A 26607-nucleotide genomic window follows, 5' to 3' on the forward strand; every position below is an offset into this window, starting at 1 on the left:
AATTGTGTGAGTAATCAAATTAGTGGTGTTTCTTGCTCACTGTGACCTTCAGGTCTTCTCATTTTCTCATTTAAATGATTGTGTACCGGGTGGCTCAGTGGTAAAGAATCCACGCCAGCAAAATCCCCTGGAGAAGGGAATGGCAGCCCACTCCAGTATTCTTGCCTGGGAAATCCCATGGACAGAGGAGCCTGGTGGGCTATAGCCCATGGGGTCCCAAAAGAGTTGGACATGACTTAGTTACTAAACAACTCTAAAACATTGTCTTAGTTTCATTCCAATTCTAAAGTGTTGTTTTTTTTAATGGAGTATAATTACAATGTCTCTGCTGTACAGTAATATGAGTCAGGTATATGTATATGTATACCCACTCCCTCTCGAGCCTCCTTCCCACCCCATCATCACCAGCCAAGTCATCACAGAGCGCCAAGCTGAGATCCCTGTGCTCTGCAGCAGCCTCCTGCTAGCTAGCTCGTTTACACGATTGTGTATATACGTCAGGGCTGCCCTCCCAATTCGTCCCACCCTCCCCTTTCCTCCTCACCCCCATGTCCACCAGTCCATTTTCTATATCTGCGTCTCTGTTCCTGCCCTGCAAATAGGTTAGTGTGTACAGTTTTTCTAGATTCTATATATAATGCATTAATATATGATCTTTGTTTTCTCTGACTTCACTCTGTATGACAGACTCTTGGTTCATCCAGATCACTACAGATAACCAGTTTTGTTCTTTTATGGCTGACTAGTGTTCCATTGTACGTATGTACCCCAGCTTCTTTATCCATTCATCTGTTGACGGACGTTCAGGTTGTTCCATGTCTTCACTATTGTAAATAGTGCTGCATGAACATTAGGGTGCACATATCTTTTCAGTTTTCCTCCCACTTTTGACAGATCCTTGAAAAGAGATTTCTTCTAGACCCTGTAAGCCAGCAATAGAAATATTCCCACTCCAGTGTTTAATTCTTTATGCAGCAAATGTTTACTGCTCTTTACAGGGAACATACAGCTGTGAACAGTAGTCCTTTCCTGGAGCTTACAATCCAGGGTAAGGAAACAGGGCTTAGACCAGTGCCATGAAGAAACCTCAAGTAGCAGAAAGAAAGAAAGCTTTGTGGGGAAGAACCTTTGTTTCAGCATCTTGCTTTCTGCCTTCGCTCTGGAATGTTCTGCCTTAAATATGTTATCAGTTAAATTGTGTAGGGTCTAGCACCTCTTGGGGAAATCTGCACAGCTACAAACAAAACTTAAAGAGGCTTATTTACTTCTGCTTTGTTTTTAAAGGGAAGCAGTGGAAAAATTCTTTCAAACTTGTATATTTAAGTGACTGTAGATATTTGTTTTTATATGATATCATATAACATTTTTACCTTGCTTTATTTGAAGGCTCTTGAGATCTGTCAACAGAGAAACTTTGTAGAAGAGACAGTTTATCTTCTGAGTAAGTAGCTTTGATTCATTTTGGTCCCCATAAACTAGAGTGGGGTGACAATGTGATATAAATTTTTCAAGAATGGACATAGGTTTTAGACCAAAGTAACAGAGGTTAAAGCCTGTTTTATATAATAATTTAATATTTGGAAAAGGAGACTTCATAGCTTAATAAAGAAGGTAGCATTATTTAATAAATGCTACTGAGATAATAATTGGTATTGTGTAATAAAACTATTAGTTCACAATTTACAGTGTAAATCAAAATAAATTGTGGATGGGTTGACAAATTTGTTCTTTTTTTTCTGCTTTTCATCAGAAGGAAGTCAAAATCTAACAGACCTGGTTTCAGATTCCAGATTTGCCATTTAGTAGCTCTATGATCTTGGCAAGTGACTAACATGTCTGTCCTTTTTTATAAAATTAAAATATTAATAGAACATACTTCCTCAGATTATAGTGATTACAGGAAGTAATTCATGTGAAGCACTTAAGTGAATACTCAGTACAAAGTAAATACCTAGAAATTAGGATTTATTTTACTAAGTTACAGTTGTCATATAAGGAAATACGCTTTTTGTCACGGCTATCAAACTATGTAAACAAATAAAGCGAGATGTGGTTTCTCTTAAAACGTTTAATTAAACGATCCTAAACGTGTTTCTCACATTGTTCTAGGCCGAATGGGTAATAGCCGAAGTGCCCTGAAGATGATCATGGAGGAATTGCATGACGTTGATAAAGCGATTGAATTTGCCAAGGAGCAGGATGATGCAGAACTCTGGGAAGATCTGATTTTATATTCCATTGACAAACCACGTAAGTAGAAAACCCATCTGCCTTCGTAACTTTTCTCTCCATTTAGCCAGTTGTGTCTAGAGTAAGAATCATCTCAAGATGCACTGAGTTAAAAATATGGTGAAGTATCTATAATAAAAATAAGTCAGGTACATAGTAACGATTTCCCAAACTCTCCCTATACAGGGAAGTCTAGAGCCTTAATAATTCATGTTAGCTAGCTGAACTTGATAAAGAACAAGTGATTGACATGATATTAACTCTGCTCCCATGAAGCATAGTTTTACCCGCTGCACCCAAACGAAATAAAAGATTCTGGTTTTGTTTGTACACAGCGGACATTTATTTTGAAAGTGTATAGTCTAGCCCTTATCAATTCTCTTTATGGAAACCCGTAACCATTACTGGACATTGACTATATTTGGAGGTTTGCTACTGTAGCATCAAGCCTCTCTCCTGCCTTGTTTTATCAGTGCAACACCAGGAGTGTCTGTTTGCTGCCTCTCTTTGACCATCTGCTTGGGTCTCCCATTTTGGAAGGAAACAAAAGTTAATGAAAGTCCTCTTTTAAAGATATAGATATGATTCAGAAACTAACAGTCATGGTTTAAAATCTCTCCCTTCCCCCTTTTTATTTTTTGGTCAGAAGGCTTATCTATTTCAAGATTTTCAAGTTATAGCAACCACTGTTGTAATTTTTTTTTTTTTCATGAGATACAAGAGGGTGTTATTCAGGTTCATTACAGATTAAGGTACTTTGAGAATCTAGTTTAGCATAATAGAGTGGCAGTTCAAGGATCTTATAGGAGGTAGAGTGGTAATGAAGCACACTTTAAACCTGGGCCTACCCTGGCTTTGATTTTGGGTTCAAAAATTGCTAGTTGTGTGATCCTGGACGAATTCATTAACCATTCTGTTTTCACCTTTTCCATAAAGTGGGAACAAAAAACATTCCCACCTTGCAGAATATTGGAGAAAAATATATGATAACTGCACCATAGTATATTCTCAATAAATATTAGTCACCTCTCTTTGACATCGCAAACTGTGTTCTGAAGTAATCATTTGTTCCCCAATTCATTTTCTTTTTAAATCTCTTCTCATTTTAGCTGCTTCTTTGAGAAAAGTAAAGGAAGATTAGTTCTTGGGAAGATTTAGAAGTTCAGATGGTTTTAACACTTACTAGAAGGAAATAACTTTTTGCCTAAAATTGCATCCATTCCATTGCTTATATGTTGATTTCTGTGGTATCCTGTAGCATTTATCACCGGCTTATTAAACAACATTGGCACGCATGTTGACCCGATTCTACTAATTCACCGTATTAAGGAAGGAATGGAGATTCCTAATTTGAGAGACTCCTTAGTTAAAATTCTACAAGACTACAATTTACAAGTAAGTATCCTTTCTTGAATAAGTGGTCATTGCTGAGTAAATTGACTTCCCTGGTGGCTCAGATGGTTAAGCGTCTGTCTACAGTGTGGGAGACCCAGGTTTAATCCCTGGGTCGGGAAGATCCCCTGAAGGAAATGGCAATCCACTCCAGTACTATTGCCCGGAAAATCGCTGAGTAAATTGACTACTGGATAAACGTTTCTAGGGTTTATTGTGGACATCCATTCAGTTTGATAGTCACAGTGTTCTTGGGCCCAGATATTTGGAATATTTTTCAAATAAATAAGCTACAAATAGCACCCATTAAGGAAGCATACATAGTTTTTATCCATCCCCAGATTCTCTCTCCTTGTGAGCAGGCATTCTCACATTTATAGGGTAAACTTAGCATGGCCTTGAAGCCTGTGAGGGAATGTTACAGTGGCTTTTAGATCAGACCACCTGAACCATTTTGAAGTAGAATGAGCATTGTGTCCATTTGGAGAAATGGAAAAAAAAAAAAACTTTTTGTTTTCCTTGAAGCCACTCAGTATCGTATTGCCTGAAAGATTTTAAAATACAGAATTTGTTTTACCTTTTGTCAGTTTTTCCAGAGTATTACAAGTTTAGTTCCCTCAATAATTCAGAATTTGTGATAAGAGCCACAGAACTCATTATCTTCATATAAATAATTAACATGCCAATCACAGAGCATCCTGATCTTTTCCTTAAAATAGCCTCTAGCAGTGACTGTATTTTGGAATGCTAGTAGCGTCCAGAGAACTTGAAACTATTTAAAGCACATTTCTTGAAGGATTCAGACTGTTCTTTCTCTAGCTCATTTGGAAATGAGTTTTTGGTTAAAGGGGGATGAAATTGCTTTCCTGGAGACAGATTTTGCAGGTGGAGCCAAAAGACAGGGTTGTGGGGAGAGAAGTGGTCTCCAGGGTAGGAAAGGAGGAGCGCGTGATGAGGATTTGCGCAGCACCCGCTGCCCTTGGAGTTCGGGTCAGAGACTGGCTGAAAAGGAGAAGAAAATGAGGAAGATCAGTGGTGTCAAAAAGAAAAATAAGAAATGTCAAGGACTTACTGAGCTGGAGGGCCCAGAGCCTGTGGCCAGGGAGGAAGATATTGTTAAACATTTCCAAAGGGGTCTTTGTGACTGCGTTCAGAAAGTACAGTGATGGGAGAGGTCATGGGAATGGAATTAGTCAAGAAACTGTGAGGGTAGGAGTTGTCTGGTGGGCCCTGAGCTGTGAGCCAGGGTCCAACTTTCTTCTCAAACTAGGAGTTAAAACATCCAATAAGCTGACTGGCTTTACTGGATAACTCAGCTTTAAGGAGAAGAGGTTTTCCTGAGGGCAAATGTGACAAAACTAGAAGCCTTGGCTTAGAAGGCTTGTGGGAAGTTGGCATCATGGGAGAGAAACGAGTACTTGGTTTAGGCAAGTAGGAAAACAGTCTCTTCTGCAGAAACCTTCCAGAGAAATAACCATTTGTTTTCAGTGGAATTTGGAGGCTTGTGGGTGACCCAGAAAAAGGTTGCTGGAGGAAGGAGAAGGCCAGGAAGGAAAGGGAAATGTAGGAAGGGATTACTAGGTGAGGAGAGGTGACAAGGAGGGGTTTGTGCTTTGTGCAGCTCTCAAGGGATGCAGAAGAACGGTCCAGACCGGAAATGAGTCACTTTATCCTGAAGCATGAATTTGGCGTTAAGGAGTGCAGTTCCAGTGTCAGACCCTGTAAAGCCCTGGATGTAAGTGAGCTTGACAATGCTCTGTAGCTCCTTGGCTCTCAGCACCCCGGGTCTGCCTGGAAATTGCAAATTCCAACTTGTCAAGAAGTCGTTTAAGTGTCTCTACACCTCTACCCCAAGAAAGGTGACCAAATAATTACCCCTTCTGTCCTCCTGCTCTCCTGCATGAAGCCTAGCCTCTCAGTTGAAAATTATGCATTACTTTTTTCTCAGCCTCTACAGTACCTCCAAAAACACCTAATAGATCCCTCTTCCTAGGCTCTTTCCAGAGAACCAAGCTCAGGGTCACTGCTAGGTCTCACTGCTCATTAATGTTTTATGAATATATTTGCATAGTTCTAAATCAGCCAGGAATAAAAATAAAATTATTAGGTGCAAAGTGAATTCCGTCTAAAAAATTAGCCACTAATCAGCTGCTAAGTCAATATTTTATCCTTTTCATTACATTTTTAAGTGACAGCTTTTCCTTAAGATGTGTAAGTGTGCAGCCCCTGGTGTATTAAAGAGGCTGGGAGTTATTTTGCCTGGGGGTCCAAGGTAGCCTGTAATACCCCAACCATGGGGAGGGGTTTCTGGGACAGAATGGGAGGAACTCATGGAGAAAAGGGTGGGGTCTGTGGGAACGGCTGCAGCTGTAGTCTTCTCTGGACCTCAGACATCTCCTTGGAGGATGCAGAGAGAAAACGCTCTACTGGGGCAGGTTGTTCAGAGTTCCAGGAGGTACTTCCTGCTTATATATGAAAAGTTTAGAATTATTTTCTATGAAAAAGGATACTTCTTTTCATTAATGACTATTTATTTTCTTTCCCTGACAACCTACTGGGGATCACTATAAAAATAACTTGAATCTATTTATAGAGCAGTCTGAATTTTCTAGAAAGGTTTCACATACTTTTAAAATTCTGTCTAGTCTTTTGTTGTTGTTTCATAAAACTATGGTTGATTTTTACATGTTTTTAACAGGCTAAAAAATTTCAACTCTGACAATGACATCCAAAAAGTTTAGGGGAAATTTTGCAGGTCCATGAATCAGCAAGAATCTGGGGGCAGGGAGTTGGGGGGAATGGCCTTGGGAGACATTAAGAACCATTCAGTAAAGTGTAGGAAACTGGTCAAGTGTTAGACACAGGTTATCACAGAGCTTCTCAGCACCTTTTTTGCTGATTTGCATTGGTAATCTAAGGGTCAGATTTATAATTCAGTGGACAGAATTTTACAACTTACTTGGTACTGAAAGTGCTTTAGGGGAGGACTCCTCAAGTGAATTGCTGTTTGGAAAGAGAAAAGTCAGAAAGTTGGGGGGGAAAAACTGGACATCACTTCTGGTTTTAAAATTTCATGTTTTCTAAGATGCAACAACTTTTTCTCAGTATCATGTCTAATTCCATCTAAACGGAATTAGAAGCTGAAAGCTAAGCTTCAACTGTCTATGACATCATTAATGTTATAATTAACCACATTATCAATGTTTAATTTTTTTTTACACATTTGTATACCTTGTTAGCATGACGGTTCAATAGAATTTCAAAGCTTCATGAGGTAAGATAAAAGTAGCCCTTATCATACTTCGTAAACTTAAAGTGTTTCTGGGTCTGATTTCAAGACAAATAGCATTTGTTTTGATATAAGTTACTTATAAAACAATATATAATGATATTTTCTTTTTTATTTTTATTTTTTTTAATTAATTTATTTATTTTTAATTTTTACTTTACAATTCTGTATTGGTTTTGGCATAGATTGACATGAATCCACCACAGGTGTACATGCGTTCCCAAACATGAACCCCCCTCCCACCCCCCTCCCCACAACATCTCTCTGGGTCATCCCCGCGCGTCAGCCCCAAGCGTGTCATATCCTGCATCAGACATAGACTGGCATTTCGATTCTTACATGATATTATACATGTTTCAATGCCATTCTCCCAAATCATCACCATTTTTACAAGAAGCTGCAATTTTCAAATTTTTATGCTGTGTTTTATATTTGTAAAAAATTTTCTTTCTTATATTTAGTGGGTTGGCCAAAAAGTTTGTTCAGTTCTTCTGTAAGATGTGATGGAAAAATCTCAACAACTTTTTTGGCCAACCCAATATTTAGCATTTATATCCACTTTTCTTGCCCTTTTTTTAAAGAGCTTATTATTAAGCGTCCTAGCACCTTTGCTTTTAAACACTTGACAGTATTTATCTTTACAATGGTCCTTGAGGAACTCTCATCTCTACTTTATATATAAGAAGACTTGCATTTCAGAAAGTTTTGACTTACCAGTCTGGGAAGGTGATGAACTGGATTTGAACCCAGACCTTCTGACTAAACCTTCTGTACTTCTCACTGGTTGTCCCTTTGGTCCCTGGAGATGCAGTCATTATATGGGCAGGTTGCAACAGGAATATATAGCATTGGCCTAGAAGATGAACAGGTAGCCCTTTGACTTTAAAGAGCTGTGGGCATGATGTTTGCAGACCCAGACTTTAGTCCCAGCTTTGCCATTAATTCTGTTGACCTTTGGGAGGGGCCTGTAAACTTTCTGGATGTCAATTTTCCCATTATGTTAAATCAATTACTTGTTAAGCCTGGCTGTACACCAGAATATTCTGACTTTTTTTTAAAGAAAATTACTTAGTTTCTGGTACCACCCCAGATCTGTGGGAGAGGAACAGGGAGCAGATCCTTAGACCACCCTGGTGTTTCTTAAACACTCAGCATGGCACTGGGTTCTGCATTGACATTTAAGAGATTAGATGGGCTCTAAAGAATTTCTATCAAATTCTCAAGAGGGTCCTTTCATAAACATGTCTGTCTTTAGCAAATGCAGCTGCAAAGCATTAATGTAACATTTCTGTGGAAATCATCCATAATACTTATTTTGGAGTCTGTAATAAAGTAGCTTAGATTTTTTCCATATAACTTTTTTACACTTGATCTTAGCCAAAATGCCAAGAAGGAATCAGTATATGTTTTTTAATGCTATATGTTTGATTGCTTATAGACATATTGATTTAAATATTTGAGTGCCTACTGTGTTAGATCCCACACTGGATAGGTACTCACAGAGCCTCCACGTATTATCTCATGGACCAGGAAGTGAGCAGAATGCAGCCCTTTGCTCGAGCAGCTCTTGAGCTGAATGAATACTCCTAAGAGAAGCAAAAAGCTTTAACACTTCCATTTAGTTAAATTTCACATATGTACCCACACAGTTAAATAAATAAATGACTCCAGACATCTGTTTATCCAAGTTCTTTCCCCATATTTACTTTTTCGGCCTCCCAGGTGTCTCAGTTGGTAAAGAATCCGCCTGCCAATACAGGAGACACAGGTTTGATCCTGGGTCAGGAAGATCCCCTGGAGGAGGAAATGGCAACCCACTCCAGTATTCTTGCCTGGAAAATTCCATGGACAGAGGAGCCTGGTGGGCCACAGACCACGGGGTCACAGAGTCAAACACACCTGAGCACACATGTACACACAGTCCCCTGTGACTTTGTCATTTCCCCACAGGTCTCTACTTTGAAATCCAGAGACAAATTAAGAGGAAACAGTGGCCGCTTTCTTACCTTTTCTTGGTCTCACATGGGTTTCAACTCACAGTATATAAGCTCGTAATTTCTTCTAAGAGATAGTTTTTAATATTCTTGAAAATAAAAGTTATATAAACATTTAAGATAAAATGTATTTTTTCCTTTAAAATTATTTCTATTTGGCCTCATCACCTAGGTGCTTATGACAACCAATTATAGCGGGGTCACACAGAGTTGGACACGACTGAAGTGACTTAGCAGCAGCAATCACTTAATTACATGCATACTTTGAATCATTTTTTCAACTCCAACATGAGAACTTAAGAGTCTCTCTGTCTTATTTCTCTGCAATTCATCTTTGATAATAAACCTGACAAAAGGCAAAGCTTTTTTCAAATAGAATTCAAATCCCATTGCATTGTGATTTAAATGATAGATTAGAAAGTAGGTAAAATGGTTTCCCAGTCTGGCTCTGGTATCATATCAGGGGTTTATGAAACCAGGTGACTATCTCATGTGCCATGCTGACGAAAAGCATTACAGTACGAACAAGACAGTGTCAGCAAAAAGTTCAACATTCAAAGAGTCTTTTAAAATAGAAATTTCAGAAACTTGGCAGCCTTGTATGACATTTTTTTCCCATGGCAGCTCTTTCTAATGAACCATAATAACTTCGCTGATGTACACTCTTCTTACTACTGTATAAAAGGTGAGCCTAGCACTTTGCTTTTGGTTGGGATCATTATCAATAATGATGAATTGCAGAGAAATAAGGAAAAATAGGGAGAATCTAGAGATTTGTGTTAGTTTTCAACAGCTATCTCATAAATACATTCTTAATTAATCTTACAGTAGAACAAAGTATGCTTGTAACAATTATAGAAACTACAACTGACTTTTGGAAACATTTTGCTTTTGATTGACACTATTTGTGTTAAGCTTTTATTTTAGTATTAGAGCAGCTAGGTATATTTGGTAATAAGTTTTTTTTAAAAAGTTTACCAACATCAGTATTTTTTAGATATCTTTTCTACTGTATTTTTCTCATCTTTCTGTATGCTTTCATGACATCTGTTAAAGTTTGTTTTCTTAAATGAATCTGAAAAATTCAATTTCCAGCAGCATTTTGAAGAATGAAACTTCATAGGCAGTTTCTCAACGTAGAAAGAGTAAAATCATGTAGTTTCCTGTTCATCAACTCTCGAAATGGTGGGTGCAGAACTGTGGGCATCACTTCCGTTTCCATGGCTCTTTGCCCTCATATAATGAGGCGGGGGGAAGCCCTCTGGCTGCATGCACCCAACACCAGTGCTCCTTGGGATTGAGAGGAAGACATGGTATTTACAGCCGATCTGGGATGGAGGACCATAGTTGGCTGCTTCCAGTTTCCTTCCCTGATGGCATGCATTGAAACTGTGAAAGCAGAACAGCCACAGAGGCTTCAGATTGAGAGTGACTTTGATGTGAAGAAGGGCAGGATGCAGCTGTGTTGTGACCCAGAGCTGGGCAGCAGCCCCACGGAACCATGTGCACTCAGACCCATTGGGCCAGAAGAAGAAGACGTGGATGCTGCACCAGAGCCTCCCAGAAAGCCTTCAATGTTTTCCTCTTTGAAAAGCAGCGAGTTCTAGTGAAAAACAACATCTGGCTTAAGCATACCTCACACAGCTTCTCCCAATGTCCAGTACAATACCTACCCCCCAAACCCAGAATGGAAGCTCACAGTGTGGCCAGAGGAACTGGTTTAAAAGGGAAAGGAACCACCTCTCCCTGACCTCACCCGAGAATAGTTAAGAGGATTCTCCCCCATATTTGAATCTTTTTAAGGTGGTTTTTCTTTTACATTGTGTGCATTAGATTCTGCTTCGTGAAGGCTGTAAGAAGATTCTCGTAGCCGACTCACTGTCCTTACTAAAGAAGATGCACCGAACTCAAATGAAAGGCATTCTGGTTGATGGTGAGTAAAATGGAAAGAATCATATTGGAACTGCATGCCTCGCTTTCAGACAGGACAAAGAGAAATGTTGTATAATCCCAAGTGTAAGAGCACATTTGTAAATCCAACAAAGTTAGCTTAGGTATCAACTAACATAATTGGCTATGTAGTACTGTACTGTAATAGGTTTATAATGCTTTTTCACACAAATCATACATAACCACCAAACCCAAAAGTAGACATTTTAAATCTACAGTACTTTACCTTGAAAAGTACAGTAGTGTTGGTACAACAGCTGGCATCCAGGGGCACGTTTGCATCTCTGCAAGTTCAAAACCTGAAGGTTCGTATGTAGGGGACTTACTGTGTGCGTTTCCTTGCAGAGGAGAACATCTGTGAGTCCTGCCTTTCCCCTATTCTTCCATCAGGTAAGATGGCTGGGTGGAGGAAAAAAATTCCCAGTTATGTGTTAATGACGAGCAGAGTTAAAATTTTGAAGTTAGCGAATTACACTTTATCAAACTTTTGGGATAATTCAGCTTAGAGAAGAATTTTAGCCATACCCCTACTCAGTTGCATGCTGGGGCTGCCAATTCCTTAGGGGTAAGGTTCCCAAGTTTTAGAGTGAGTCTGCATCTGTGGGTAGGCTTGTTAAAACTGAGACTGCTGGTCCCAACCCCTGTAGGGGGTGATTCAGTAGTTCAGGGTGGGACCCAAAAATCTGTATTTCTAATAAGTTCCCATGTGATGTGGACGCTACTGGTTCAGAGGACAGTCTTTAAGAACTGCTGCCTTAGTATAAAACAAAACAAAATGAAAACTTACAATCTACTTGTTTAGATTCCAAGGTAGAAGAACCATATGTATACTTGGGGAAAAAAATTATAGGTAACTTTCACTTTTCTTTAAATTTTTCATTGCTTTGTGGCTCTAGGCACCTGAGTTATGTCATATGTATGTCAACAGAAATGGATACTCACCTTTTAATTGGAAACTGTAGTTCCTTAAAAGATGTGCACGTTTGTTTATTTGTATGTAAATATATATATCTATCACCAACTACAATCAAAGCATTTTAGGGACTTCCCTGGTGGTCCAGTGGCTAAGACTGTGGGCTCCCAATGCAGGGGGCCCAGGTTCAATCCCTGATATGCCACAGCTAAGACCTGGCACAGCCAAATAAATATTAAAAAAAAAAAACATTCTACATACGGCTCATTTAGCATGTGTTAGGCTTCCCTGGTGGCTCAGATAGTAAGGAATCTGCAATCTGCCTGCAATGCAAGAAACCCAGGTTTGATTCCTGGGTCAGGAAGATCGTGTGGAGAAGGAAATGGCTACCCACTCCAGTATTCTTGCCTGGAGGATTCCATGGACAGAGGAGCCTGACGAGCTACAAAATATGGAGTTCCAAAGAGTTGGACATGACTGAGCAAATAACACAGGCTGTGAAAAGAGAGATTTCCATATTTTGAAGTAGAAATTAAAGCAGTTTTTGAGATGCTAAGAAAATGCTTCATAGGTGTAAATTCAACGTGGAGAAGCACTACAAGACCTAGTTTGTGTAGCATTTACTTTGCTTTGAGGGATTATTTAATAGGGCAAGAGCACAGGAAGTCATTTCACTTGGGGTCTTCTGTAGAGGTTTGGATTTTAAGTGCTTATGTTAAAAACTGCAGTGGGTTATACATATATCCAGGGCTTCCCAGGTGGGGCTAGTAGTAAAGAATCCACTTGCTGATGCAGGAAACATAATGAGACGTGGGTTCGATCCCAGGGTTGGGAAAATGCCCTGGACGAGGGCATGGCAGTCCACTCCAGTATTCTTGCCTGGAGAATCTCATGGACAGAGGAGCCGGGCGGGCTACAGTCCATAGTGTTGCACAGAGTCAGACACCACTGAAGCAACTTGGCATGCATGCATACACATATCCATTCATGTTCTTTTCCATTATGGATTACCCTAGGATATTGACTGTAGTTCCCTGTGCTACACAGCACGATCTTCTTGTTTGCTGTAGAGCAGAAATTAATATAACACTGTAAATCCACTATAATAAAAAATAGAAAAAAAAACTGCAGTGGGCGTAGGAAAGCAATGAGCTTTTGTAGTGTTTTAGTCAATGTTTTAACGGAAGGAAACCACATGCACCTGCACAGTATAGTCAGGTTTCTAATTTAATCTGTTAAAGGTTAAATCTTACCGGAACTCAGCTGGCTACACCGAGCAGGAACAGATGAGGTGCAGTGCCCAAGCGGACTTCCAGCACAGGGCAAGGTCACACCAAGGATGTTAGCCCAGCTCTGCCCTGAAGTCAGTGAAGGGTCTCGGCAAACGCACATGCTTTCAGGCAGAAAGCATCCGTACAAACCACAGAATCCACTTCAGGATGTGGTGTGTCACGACTGTGTACACAGGGCTGAGGGAGGGAGAACCTTGTACAGTCACATACACATGCTGATTTTTTTTTTTTTTAACAACAAATGCTGTTGCCTTGCATGAAATCATCCCCAGTGTGTAGCTGCAGTAACTGATTGGGAAGCCAAGCAGCTAACTGGGGACCCCAGAGCAACAGGACTCATGCCTGTGCTCAACCATGCCACCTGGCTGGGATGCAGTTGTAAATTAGCAATCCTCCCAGGGCAGCTTCTGGCTGGAAAATGCAACTGCTGTTGCCCTGAGCTCTTCTCTCCTCCCTGCCCTCTCCCCCTAGATGCAGCAAAGCCCTTCAGCATGGTGGTCTTCCACTGCCGGCATATGTTCCACAAGGAGTGCCTGCCCGTGCCCAGCATGGTGAGTGGGTGGCTTGGCCACCACCAACTTGAAAGCAGTTGGTGCAGCCAGAGGGATGTGCTTAAAATGATAACCATCCTCTTATGACACCCTCTGGTTCAGAGTTATAACCTTCATCTGTGTCTCACAGTTACAGTTTGTCACATCAGAAAAAGTGATGAGCCTATTTCTCAAATGTAAAACTGCTTAGTACACAATACTAAACATTATAAAAGCATACTCATGTATGTAAATTTGTTCAGATAAAATTGATGACTGTTGGGCTCCAGAGATGTGAACTACAGGGAGAACCATATTTTACTGTGTCTGACTTTCTCATCCTGATTTCTGTATCACAACACTACTGTTTTTTCAGTGTCAAAGCAGGTTCCCCAGGGTGCCCCTGGGTAACATTAGGCTCGTCTTTCTGTGGGACATCCTTTGAGTCCCAGAACAACAGCTGGTCTAGACAGAATCCCATGTGAACCAGCTGTACCGGGGAAAGGAGCGACATTGCATGGCCTCCTCCCCATCCTCCACCAGTGCATCCCATCTGGATATGATAGTAGAGGGAGATGATCTTTTTAAAAGTCTGCATTTTTACTTGCATTTTTTAGACCTCTCCTGCGCAGTTCTGTAACATCTGCAGTGCAAAGCACCGGGGACCAGGAAGTGCCATTTTGGAGATGAAAAAATAGCTTGGTTCTGTTCGTCAGCCTCTTCCTCACCGCTCTTTGAGGACTGCTTTTGCAGCAACAGAAGCTTTTGTTGATACCAGTGCTGTTAAGAGATATGTACATGTTTAGATTATGCCTAAGAAGAGCTTCTGCATCATCTTCTGTCTACTAGATGTTTCTCTTTGCAGTTGACAAAGAAGTTAGGGCTTTCCCTAGCCATACCTTGAAAGATGTGCGTTCACGGTCAGTATTTTACCGTTCATTTGTTTGACTCATTATTTAGGAAGAGAAACTGAAGTCTTGGAGTTGGAAGTGACATTTCAGTAAAACTGTCCAGCCATAACATGGACTGCTGAGAGTTGTCCCAGATGGCTGAGTGCCTCACCACTGAGGCTGTCTAGCACCACCTTGAACCTTATTTTCATATCCTCTGCCAGCAGCCACTCTCAGATTCTGGGTTTGGTTTTTTTTTTTTTAGTATGTCATCAACTGTACTTACCTTTTTAATTGGCATTGAATGAAACATTGTGCGTATTGTCACTATGGGATGTCTGGGAATAATGAGCAGTCTGATGCCATGCAGTTTCATGTTGACTGATGACTTGTTCTCTGTGTCCCAGTGACCAGCAGTGTCTGCCCCTGGCAGGCACTCAGCGTTTGTTGATTGAATAAATGTTAGCCCTTCTCACTGTGAAAGACTCACTTTTACTGGGTTGTACAACTTTAAGCAAGCATTCTGGCACCCTCATAAGGAATGGAAGAGAGTTTCAGCACCTAGAGTGTGAGGGAGTGTGGGTGGGTGTCGCTAGCAGGGAGGATAGGAGTGATGCTGTGGAATCTGAGAGAGATGCTCAGGAATCTGAGAGAGATACTCAGGAGAAGGGTGGCTGATGCTGGAGGATGGGCATGACAATGTTTCCTGTAGCCTCCTTTGCCCTTGTAGAACATAGCATAAAACAAAGGGAGAGAATTCAAACTTGTGCCTGCATCTCATAGTTCCTGGTTTCGTTTCCTTGGGCTACGTTGCCCTCCTCTAACCAGTGAAAAACACATATTCACTGTCCCTGCTCTCTTTGTCCCAAGAGAGGGAATAAATGCAGCTTTCTGTGTCTGCCTTTTTGGGGAGAGGGTGGGATGCTAACGACTACCAAGCACATACCAACTACTGAACTTGGTACAGTCGTTCCCATGAGCAGCATCTCTCTTCATTCTTATAGGACTCCCCAGACTACCTCCTGACCCCAAGAAGAAGATATTATATCCCCAAGTTTACCAGCAGAGAAATCAAAGTGCAGAGATGTTACCACAAAGGTGACTCTCTCACTTCAGAGCAGGGCTCTGCTTTAAGAAATCACATGGCCAAGTTCAGAGGAGATGCACAGTGCATCTTTTTGCACTGAGATTAAAGAGAATATTAAGTAGAAGACAACAGACTTCACTGGTTAGTCTTAAATATATAGAACTAGAAAGTGTTAGAGGTTACTGTCAACCCTCTTAGTATTTCTGTATTCCACGACTAGGGATATTTCTGCTACACTGCTAAGTTTTACTTTTAACCAGAGAAATTCTTCCTTCACACACAAAAAAAAACCTTACAAGTGAGCCCAATTTGAAACACAGCTGAAAAGCAAAAGCTACTCCACTTAATATTTGAAAAGAATGTAGTTGCTGACTTCAAATTGCACGTCCTTTCCTTAACAGGTTTCTTTAGTGTGAAACCACTAAGTTCAAAGTTATTTTGTGATAACAGTTTTATTTTGCTTTTGTTTTTAGCCAAAAAGACTTTATACTAGTTTAAGTATGTCCATCTTTGAAAATTTTTCAGGCATTTTCAATAAAAGTGTAACTGGTGGTTCTAGTGCTAAATGATCTGTATTTAATATTATGAAAACAAAAAATTGAGCAATTATGTTAATACTAGTTTAAGTATGTCTGTCTGTGAGAATTTCTGAAACAGTCTCAATAGCTTTTAATTTGGTGGTTCTATTGCTAAAATACATATATTTAATATATGAAAACAAACATTGAGCATCCATATCATGTCAGCAACTGATACAAGCACTTTGCATGTATTATCATTCATATGAACCATGTGAGATAGGCATTTATCATTATCATCATTTTACAAATGGGGAAGCTGGGCACATAAAGTTTAAACAATTTGTCTTAAGGTCAAGGAGCAGGCAGCGGGTAGAGCTGGAAGTCAAACCCATGCAGTCACCCTTCAGAGCCCCATGATCTTAACCAGTACCCATTTGATCTTTTTAAAAAAAAAAAGTATTTGACCAGTTTTGGTCAGTGTATAGAAAACAAAATCTGCTATACAAGCAGAAGCAGATTTATCATGAAGTATGGAATAGCTTCCAGAACCACTGAGAAGCAGAAGAAACAGACAGGAGGCAGACCTTCCAGGAATGCCTCATCCAGCCCCCCAAAACTGGCTGCCAGGGCTGTCACACCCACTCCACCTCTGTAAGGGGATGAGCTGCACAGAGCAGTGCAGATCATTCTTTTCAAGTAAACTTTCTATAAATAAAATTATACACATTTCTCAGTGTCTTTTCAAGTTCACCCTCAGTTGCACTAAATAAGGAATGTTATGTATTTGTGCAAAGAGACATTTCTGTGTGCTAAATATCACACCACTTGAGCCTGATTGTCAGGACTTGGGCTTGATAAATTTTAATCAAGACTAATTTTGATATGAAACAGTAACTTTGACTTTACAAACACTCCTGGACATGGAGCAGAGTGTCCTTTTATAAAATCTAGAAAGAAACGCCCATGTCCTGCAATGCAGGTTTAGGGGTGATGAGAAGCAGTGTGACGTTAGTAGTGAAGGTGATGGAGGAGAGAGAAAGAAACACTCAACCTCCAGAAGCAGGAACCCCAGAGGGAGCCAGTCCCCAGGCCGTTCTGTACATTCACCCAGAACAGTGGTGCTGAAATAAAAACATGGTCACGTCATTTCTCTAAAGCATCTAATGCCTCATCTGGGCCTTGGCTGACCTCTGTCTACACTGGCATTGGTGGAGATGCCATCATTCCCGTAGCTGCCTATCACCTGCATCTGTTGCCAGCACCTCTTGTGATGTGTTCAGAGCCAGCTGGTCTCTGGTCCTTCATCCTCGACTTGACCCTGCTCTCCTGACCACCACAGCTCTCCCAGCCTCCAACACATCTGTTTACCTTGTGACTCTGGAAGACTATTTCAACTTACCCACTGAGGTAGTCTTTCTCTGTTGCTTCCGCACCACACCCAAGAGGGTGGGTAGGTGGCAGGAGAGTGAGAAGGGTGGGCATTCAGTTTGCAGGCTCACTGCCTCTAAAAGAAAACAGAAAGTGAATAAATGCAAAAGAAACAAAAGAGACCATAGCAAAAATCAACAAAACCAAGAGCTGGTTCTTTGAGAGGATAAATAAAATTGACAAATCATTAGCCAGACTCATCAAGAAACAAAGGGAAAAAAATCAATAAAATTAGAAATGAAAATGGAGAGATCACAACAGACAACACAGAAATACAAAGGATCATAAGAGACTACTATCAGCAACTATATGCCAATAAAATGGACAACTTGGAAGAAAATTGTCCGTTTTAGAAAAGTACAGCTTAGAAAAGTACAACTTTCCAAAACTGAACCAGGAAGAAATAGAAAATCTTAACAGACCCATCACAAGCATGGAAATTGAAACTGTAATCAGAAATCTTCCAACAAACAAAAGCCCATGACCAGACAGCTTCACAGCTGAATTCTACCAAAAATTTAGAGAAGAACTAACACCTATCCTACTCAAACCCTTCCAGAAAATTGCAGAGGAAGGTAAACTTCCAAACTCATTTTATGAGGCCACCATCACCCTAATACCAAAACCTGACAAAGATGCCACAAAAAAAGAAAACTACAGGCCAATATCACTGATGAACATAGGTGCAAAAATCCTTAACAAAATTCTAGCAATCAGAATCCAACAACATATTAAAAAGGTCATACATCTTGACCAAGTGGGCTTTATCCGAGGAATGCAAGGATTCTTCAATATCCACAAATCAATCAATGTAATACACCACATTAACAAATTGAAAAATAAAAGTCATATGATTATCTCAATAGATGCAGAGAAAGCCTTTGACAAAATTCAACATCCATTTATGATAAAAACCCTCCAGAAAGCAGGAATATAAGGAACATACCTCAACATAATAAAAGCTATATATGACAAACCCACAGCAAACATTATCCTCAGTGATGAAAATTTGAAAGCATTTCCCCTAAAGTCAGGAACAAGACAAGGGTGCCCACTCTCACCACTACTATTCAACATAGTTTTGGAAGTTTTGGCCACAGAAATCAGAGCAGACAAAGAAATAAAAGAAATCCAAATTGGAAAAGAAGTAAAACTCTCACTGTTTGCAGATGACATGATCCTCTACCTAGAAAACCCTAAAGACTCCACCAGAAAATTACTAGAGCTAATCAATGAATATAGTAAAGTTGCAAGATATAAAATTAACACACAGAAATCCCTTGCATTCCTATACACTAATAATGAGGAAATAGAGAAATTAAGGAAACAATTCCATTCACCATTGCAACGAAAAGAATAAAATACTTAGGAATATATCTACCTAAAGAAACGACCTATATATAGAAAACTATAAAACACTGGTGAAAGAAATCAAAGAGGAGACTAATAGATGGAGAAATATGCCATATTCATGGATCGGAAGAATCAATATAGTGAAAATGAGTATACTACCCAAAGCAATCTACAGATTCAATGCAATCCCTATCAAGCTGCCAACGGTATGTTTCAGAGCTAGAACAAATAATTTCACAATTTGTATGGAAATACAAAAAAAAACTCGAATAGCCAAAGCAGTCTTGAGAAAGAAGAATAGAACTGGAGGAATCAACTTGCCTGACTTCAGGCTCTACTACAAAGCCACAGTCATCAAGATAGTAATGGTACTGGCACAAAGACAGAAATATAGATCAATGGAACAAAATAGAAAGCCCAGAGATAAATCCATGCACCTATGGACACATTATCTTTGACAAAGGAGGCAAGAATATACAATGGAGAAAAGACAATCTCTTTAACAACTTGTAAAAGAATGAAACTAGAACACTTTCTAACACTATACACAAAAATAAACTCAAAATGGATTAAAGATCTAAATGTAAGACCTGAAACTATAAAACTCCTAGAGGAGAACATAGGCAAAACACTCTCTGACATAAATCACAGCAGGATCCTCTGACCCACCTCCCAGAATGTTGGAAATAAAAGCAAAAATAAATGAGACCTAATTAAAATTAAAAGCTGCTGCAAAACAAAGGAAACTATAAGCAAGGTGAAAAGACAGCCTTCAGAATGGGAGAAAATAATAGCAAATGAAGCAACTGACAATTAATCACAAAGATATACATGCAACTCAATTCCAGAAAAATAAATGACCCAATCAAAAAATGGGCCGAAGAACTAAACAGACATTTCTCCAAAGAAGACATATAGATGGCTAACAAACACATGAAAAGATGCTCAGCATCACTCATCAGAGAAATGCAAATCAAAACCACAATGAGGTACCATTTCACGCAGGTCAGAATGGCTGCGATCCAAAAGTCTACAAGCAATAAATGCTGGAGAGGGTGTGGAGAAAAGGGAACCCTCTTACATTGTTGGTGGGAATGCAAACTAGTACAACCACTACTGAGAACAGTGTGGAGATTCCTTAAAAAGCTGGAAATAGAACTGCCATATGACCCAGCAATCCCACTGCTAGGCATACACACTGAGGAAACCAGAATTGAAAGAGACATGTGTACCCTAGTGTTCATCGCAGCACTGTTTATAATAGCCAGGACATGGAAGCAATGTAGATGTCCATCAGCAAACGAATGGATAAGAAAGCTGTGGTACATAGACACAATGGAGTATTACTCAGCCATTAAAAAGAATTCATTTGAATCAGTTTTAATGAGGTGGATGAAACTGGAGCCTATTATACAGAGTGAAGTAAGCCAGAAAGAAAAACACCAATACAGTATACTAATGCATATATATGGAAATTAGAAAAATGGTAACGATAACCCTGTATGCGAGACAGCAAAAGAGACACAGATGTATAGAACAGGCTTTTGGACTCTGTGGGAGAGGGAGAGGGTGGGATGATTTGGGAGAATGGCATTGAAACATGTATAATATCATATATGAGATGAATCGCCAGTCCAGGTTCGATGCATGATACTGGATGCTTGGGGCTGGTGCACTAGAACGAATCAGGGATGGTACGGGGAGGGAGGAGGGAGGGGGGTCCAGGATGGGGAACACGTGTATACCTGTGGTGGATTCATGTTGATGTATGGCAAAACCAATACAATATTGTAAAGTAATTAACCTCTAACTGCAGATGGTGACTGCAGCCATGAAGTTAAAAGACGCTTACTCCTTGGAAGAAAAGATATGACCAACCTAGATAGCATATTGAAAAGCAGAGACACTACTTTGCCAACAAAGGTCCGATTAGTCAAGGCTATGGTTTTTCCAGTGGTCATGTATGGATGTGAGAGTTGGACTGTGAAGAAAGCTGAGGACCGAAAAATTGATGCTTTTGAACTGCGGTATTGGAGAAGGCTCTTGGGAGTCCCTTGGACTGCAAGGAGATCCAACCAGTCCATTCTGAAGGAGATCAGCTCTGGCATTTCTTTGGAAGGAATGATGCTGAAGCTGAAACTCCAGTACTTTGGCCACCTCATGCGAAGAGTTGACTCATTGGAAAAGACTCTGATGCTGGAAGGGACTGGGAGCGGGAGGAGAAGGGGACGACCGAGGATGAGATGGCTGGATGGCATCACCAACTCGATGGACGTGAGTCTGAGTGAACTCCGGGAGTTGGTGATGGACAGGGAGGCCTGGCGTGCTGCGATTCATGGGGTCACAAAGAGTCGGACACGACTGAGTGACTGAACTGAACTGAAAATAAATTTACATTAAAAAATAAATTTTAAAAAAAGAACCTAAATGAGGAGATAAGTAAAAATAAGAAAGTTATCTGATAAATATAGACGTTAAGTAGATGAATCAGCAAATCAAATATTTAACACCCAGGTTATGTTGTTTCATCTCATGTACCCCCGTGGCTGATTCATGTCATTGTATGGCAAAACCAATGCAATATTATAAAGTAATATATATATATATATATATATTTTTTTTTTTTTTTAAACAAAGTGAGGTCCTTCTGGTCTCAGAGCTTCTGCCCTCTCTGCAGGGTCCATCTGTGTCGCATCCCCACCTGAGAACCCAATCCTGAGACACAGAGCAAGGCACCCTTCTCAGCTCTCCTCTCCTTGAGCTTGTCTCCTCCTCCTGCTTTACCTCGGTCCAGCAGAATACTTCCTTGCTAGGGCAGTGAAACTGCCTCTCACAAGATCATGTCTGATTTTTGCTGTAAAACTTTGAGTTTGGGTACTCAAAAGGCTGAGGCTGCTACAAACTCTTGACTCTAAATTTTTAAGAATTTATTTTGGAACTCCTCCTACTTTGCTGTATCAACTCTGCCTCTCTGTGAACAAGGAAACAATATTAGAATGCCCAAGGGGGAGAACAACCCATAGTGGTTCCTATATCAAAATATCATGCACCAATTCCACTTATGTGTCTGACCTGGAGTGTGGACTGTGAACTCAGTAAAGAAGAAGGAATGTATTGCCACATCTTTCCTGTGGCAGAGTGACACAAAAGAGGCACTTGAAAATGCATGTTCAGTGAGTGAAAGTAAGCTTAGTCTTCCTCCTGTGTCCAAGATACATATATATATATATATATTTATATATATATATTTTTTTATATATAGCATTTTATGACATAGGTGGCATGGCTTGTAAATGTGAACCTCTCCTGATGGATGTTCTCATTGTAGACATGCTGTCATTTCACCTTATATTCCTCCCTTGAGAGCCTTCCCACCAGCATAAAAAAAAAAAAAAAAAAGCTTTGCCTCCTTCTCAAAGTTCATGCCACCTGAAACCTCATATTTGAGTATCCCTCCTCCTCTGTGTCCACATGCAGTCCACCATCTTTTCTCACCCTCACACCATCTTTTGCATTCTCATTGCCGCTGTTTTGCTCCCAGATCCTGACTAGCATCTGGATGAGTTACCTCCTCAAATAAATTGTTCCTGAAAGGAAATAAACCTCTTATAATCTCAAAAGTCATGCTGCAGAAGGGACACTTACTAAATGTCCCTTGATAGACTGAGCAAGATATCATTCTCCCTCTGGGTGTGGAGTTCTTTCCTTAGGAAGGAGTACTGGAAATATGACAGAGTGGAGAGAGCCTTGCTAGCATGCGTAACTCCTGTGACTCATCTTTCTTGAAACTTGTTGGTTCCATGGATGCACCACTTTCTATAGTTCTGTATTTATGCTATGGCTTTCTAAAAATGAACTTTCACTGATTAAAAAACAGCTCATACAACTCAATAACAACAACAACACTGAACTGAAAAATAGAAAACTTGATATTTTGCCAAAGAAGGTATAGAGATGGCCATTAGGCACATAAGAGGATGCTCAACATCACTAATAGAGAAACGCAAGTCAAAACTATAATAGTTATTACCTCACACCAGTAAGAATTGCCCTCATGAAAAAGTCAAATAACAAATACTGGAGAGGGTGTGGAGAAAAGGAAACCCTCCTACACTTTTGATGAGAATATAAATTGGCACAGACAGTATGGAAAACATAGGTGGGTTCCTCAGAAAGCTAAAAATACAATTACCATATGATCCCGTAGTCCCACTCCTGCGGATCAGTCAGTCAGTCAGTTCAGTCACTCAGTTGTGTCCGACTCTTCACAACCCCATGGACTGCAGCACGCCAGGCTTCCCTGTTCATCACCAACTCCCAGAGCCTAGTCAAACTCATGTCCATCATGTTGGTGATTCCATCCAAGCATCTCATCTTCTGTCGTCCCCTTCTCCTCCCACCTTCAATCTTTCCCAGCATCAGGGTCTTTTCAAATAAGTCGGTTCTTTGCATCAGGTGGCCAAAGTATTGGAGTTTCAGCTTCAACATCAGTCCTTCCAATGAATATTCAGGACTGATCTCCTTTAGGATGGGACTGGTTTCATCTCCTTGGAGTCCAAGGGACTTTAAAGGGTCTTCTCCAGCACCACAGATCAAAAGCATCAGTTCTTCGGTGCTCAGCTATTTTTATAGTCCAACTCTCACATCCATACATGACTACTGGAAAAACCATTGCTTTGACTAGAAGGACCTTTGTTGGCAAAGTAATGTCTCTGCTTTTTAATATGCTGTCTAGGTTGGTCATAGCTTTTCTTCCAAGGAGTAAGCGTCTTTTAATTTCATGGCTGCAGTCACCATCTGCAGTGATTTTGGAGCCCCAAAATAAGTCTGTCACTGTTTCCATTGTTTCCCCATCTATTTGCCATGAAGTGATGGGACCAGATACCATGATCTTAGTTTTCTGAATGTTGAGTTTTAAGTCAACATTTTCACTCTCCTCTTTCACTTTCATCAAGAGACTCTTTAGTTCTTCACTTTCTGTCATAAGGGTGGTATCATCTGCATATCCGAGGTTATTGATATTTCTCCTGGCAATCTTGATTCTAGCCTGTACTTCATCCAGCCTGGCATTTTGCATGATGTACTCTGCATATAAGTTAAATAAGCAGGGTAACAATATATCCAGCAAAACTGTAATTTGAAAAGTAACATGCACCCCTATGTTCACAGCAGCGCTATACAGAATAGCCAAGACATGGAAGCAATCTAAGTGTCCGTCAACAAAATAATGCATAAAGATGTGATACACATATATAATGAAATACTACTCAGTCATAAAGAAAAATGAAAATACCGTTTGCAACAACATGGATACAACTAGAGATGAGCATACTAGTTGAAGTAAATCAGAGAAAGACAAATACCATATGATATCACTTATAGTGAAGTGATAATGTGAAATCTAAAATATGACACAAATGAACTTATCTATGAAACAGATACAGACTCATAGACAGAAAACATACTTGTGCCTGCAAAGGGGGAGGGGGTTGGCAGAGGAGTAGAGTAGGAGGTTGGAGTTAGCAGATGTTAGCTTTTATACAGAGAATGGATAAAATCCTATGATATAGCACAATATCAATATTCAATATCCTATGATAAACCATAATGGAAAAGATTATAAAAAAGTATATCAATATGTGTGTCTATTACTGAATCACTTTGCTGCACAGCAGAAATCAACATTGTAAATCAACTATACTTCAGTTTTTTAAAAAAGTAAAAGACTAAAAAAAAAAAAAGTAAAAAAGAAATTACATGTCCAAGTTCAGAGCAAATGCACAGGACATCTCTTTCCACTGGAGTTAAAAAGAATATTGGGTAGCAGACAACAGAATTTCCGTTAGTATTTAAGATTTAAAGTAGCAGACAACAGAATTTCTGTTAGTATTAAAGACTTCAAACTAGAAAGTCTGTTGTTACTGTCAGCCCTCTCAGTATTTCTCTCTTCCAAATCTAGGGATCTTTCTGCTATGCTGCTACATTTTCTTTTTTGTTTTAACCTGAGAAACTCCTACTTTGTACACACAGACAAAACCTTACACGTGGGCCCAATATGAAACAGCTGAAAAGCAAAGGTATACCACTTGTATTGGAGAAGAGGAACACCATTGTGGATTTCATATTTCCCTTCCCCTCCTTAAAGAAAGTCAGTTATTTTGTGATAGTGGTTTTATTTTGCTTTTGTTTTCAGCCAAAAGAATCTTATACTAGTTTAAGTATGTCCATCTTGGAGAATTTGAGATGTTCTCAATAAATCTTTACTTTCTTTTGTGATTTCAGTGCTAAAGTCTACATATTCAGTATTATGAAAACAAACACTGATCATTCACTGTGTCAGGCACTGTTGAAGCACTTTGCATGTATTATATCAACTGTATGAGACAGGCATTATTATTATTATCATTATCAGCCTCATCATTTTACAAATGGAAAATCTGGGGCACTTAAAGTTTAAACAATGTGTCTAAGGTCAAGGAGCAAGCAGGGAGTACAGCTGGAATTCAAACACAATCAGTCAGCCTTCAGAGCCCCGTGATCATAACCAGTGCATATTTGATCCTTAAAAAAAAAAAAGCTCTTTTTGAAGCTGTTTTTGGTCAGTGTATTGAAAACAAAATCCATTCTAGTAGCAGAAAGTGATTTATCATAAATCAAAGAGCTTCCAGAATCACTGAGAAGGCTGAAGAAACAGGAGGCAAAGCTTCCAGGAATGCCTCACCCAGGCCCCTAAAAATGGGCTGCCAGGACTCTCCACCCCAACTCCATCAGGGGACAGGCTGCACAGAGAAGTGTGAATCATTTTTAAGTAAACTTTATATAAATGAAAGTATACATAGTTTCTCAATTTCTTTTCAAATTCATTCTCAGTAGCAACTATTCTATGTGTACGTATTTGTGTAAGGAGACATTTCTGTGTACTAAATATCACACCAGTTGATACCAGTTTCTCTTGTCAAGAGCAGGCTATTGAAACGGCACCAATTTTTATAAGAAGCTAACTTTCATTCCCAAACACTTATTCCTAGATGTGAAACTGTCACTTTATAAAATCTAGAAAGAAATACCTTCTGCTTTTCTCCCACAGTGCAGGTTTGGGTTTGATGAGAAGCAGTGTGATGTTAGTAGTAAAGGTAAGGCAGGAGAAGGAAAAAGCTTCCAGAAGCAGGAATGCAGGAGGGAGCCAACTCCCAGGCCTTTCTTAACATTCACCCAGAACAGTGGTTCTGGAATGAAAACACTATCACATCATTCAGGAACCCCTCGCCTTGCATGTGAAAGGACTTTCGGTTTTTGGCTTGACCTGTGCTACCCACTGCATTTCACTTTGCAGCCTCTCTGGCCATCAGGACATTGACTTCTGGTGCCCCTCGCTTTGTGTCTATGTCCTTCATCCTACAACACTCTGCTCAGTGTGACTCCTCGCTCACTCTGACTCTGCAGATGGTGGGTAGGACATCTCTCACTCATCCTCACGGAACACCTAGGGCTCCATCTTTGTCACACTACGCTTGTCTCTGTAGCAAGCAGCATCTTAGTCCACAAACTCAAGTCTGAAAAATAAGAACCCTTAAGTCTTCTCTCGAGTCCATATTCTATCTGGTAGCATACATTTTATGTTAGTTCATTGTTAACTCAGATGAATCACGTTTTTCTGAATTTTTTCAGGGAGCTCTTCTCTGCTGGTTGTCTCTGAGTTTAGGGCTGGTGGTGGGGATGGTCTCCTGTCCAGTAGCAGT

General features: G+C 39.9%; 1 protein-coding gene across 2 annotated transcripts in view; it reads left to right on the forward strand.

Moving 5' to 3' along the window:
• The window catches only part of VPS41 (VPS41 subunit of HOPS complex), a 203982-nt gene extending 189020 nt beyond the window's left edge, over window positions 1-14962 (forward strand). For both annotated transcript variants that reach the window (XM_040259502.1, XM_040259503.1), the window contains 7 exons: window positions 1387-1441; window positions 2110-2250; window positions 3488-3624; window positions 10738-10837; window positions 11200-11244; window positions 13531-13610; window positions 14207-14962. In XM_040259502.1, the coding sequence (XP_040115436.1) occupies window positions 1387-1441; window positions 2110-2250; window positions 3488-3624; window positions 10738-10837; window positions 11200-11244; window positions 13531-13610; window positions 14207-14287 (639 nt within the window). In that variant the 3' untranslated portion in view covers window positions 14288-14962. The remainder of the gene's footprint in view (window positions 1-1386; window positions 1442-2109; window positions 2251-3487; window positions 3625-10737; window positions 10838-11199; window positions 11245-13530; window positions 13611-14206) is intronic.
• The last annotated feature ends 11645 nt before the right edge of the window (window positions 14963-26607 follow it).

This window comes from Oryx dammah, unplaced genomic scaffold (genome assembly GCF_014754425.2).
Source record: "Oryx dammah isolate SB20612 unplaced genomic scaffold, SCBI_Odam_1.1 HiC_scaffold_18, whole genome shotgun sequence".
NCBI classification, from domain to species: Eukaryota; Metazoa; Chordata; class Mammalia; order Artiodactyla; family Bovidae; genus Oryx; species Oryx dammah.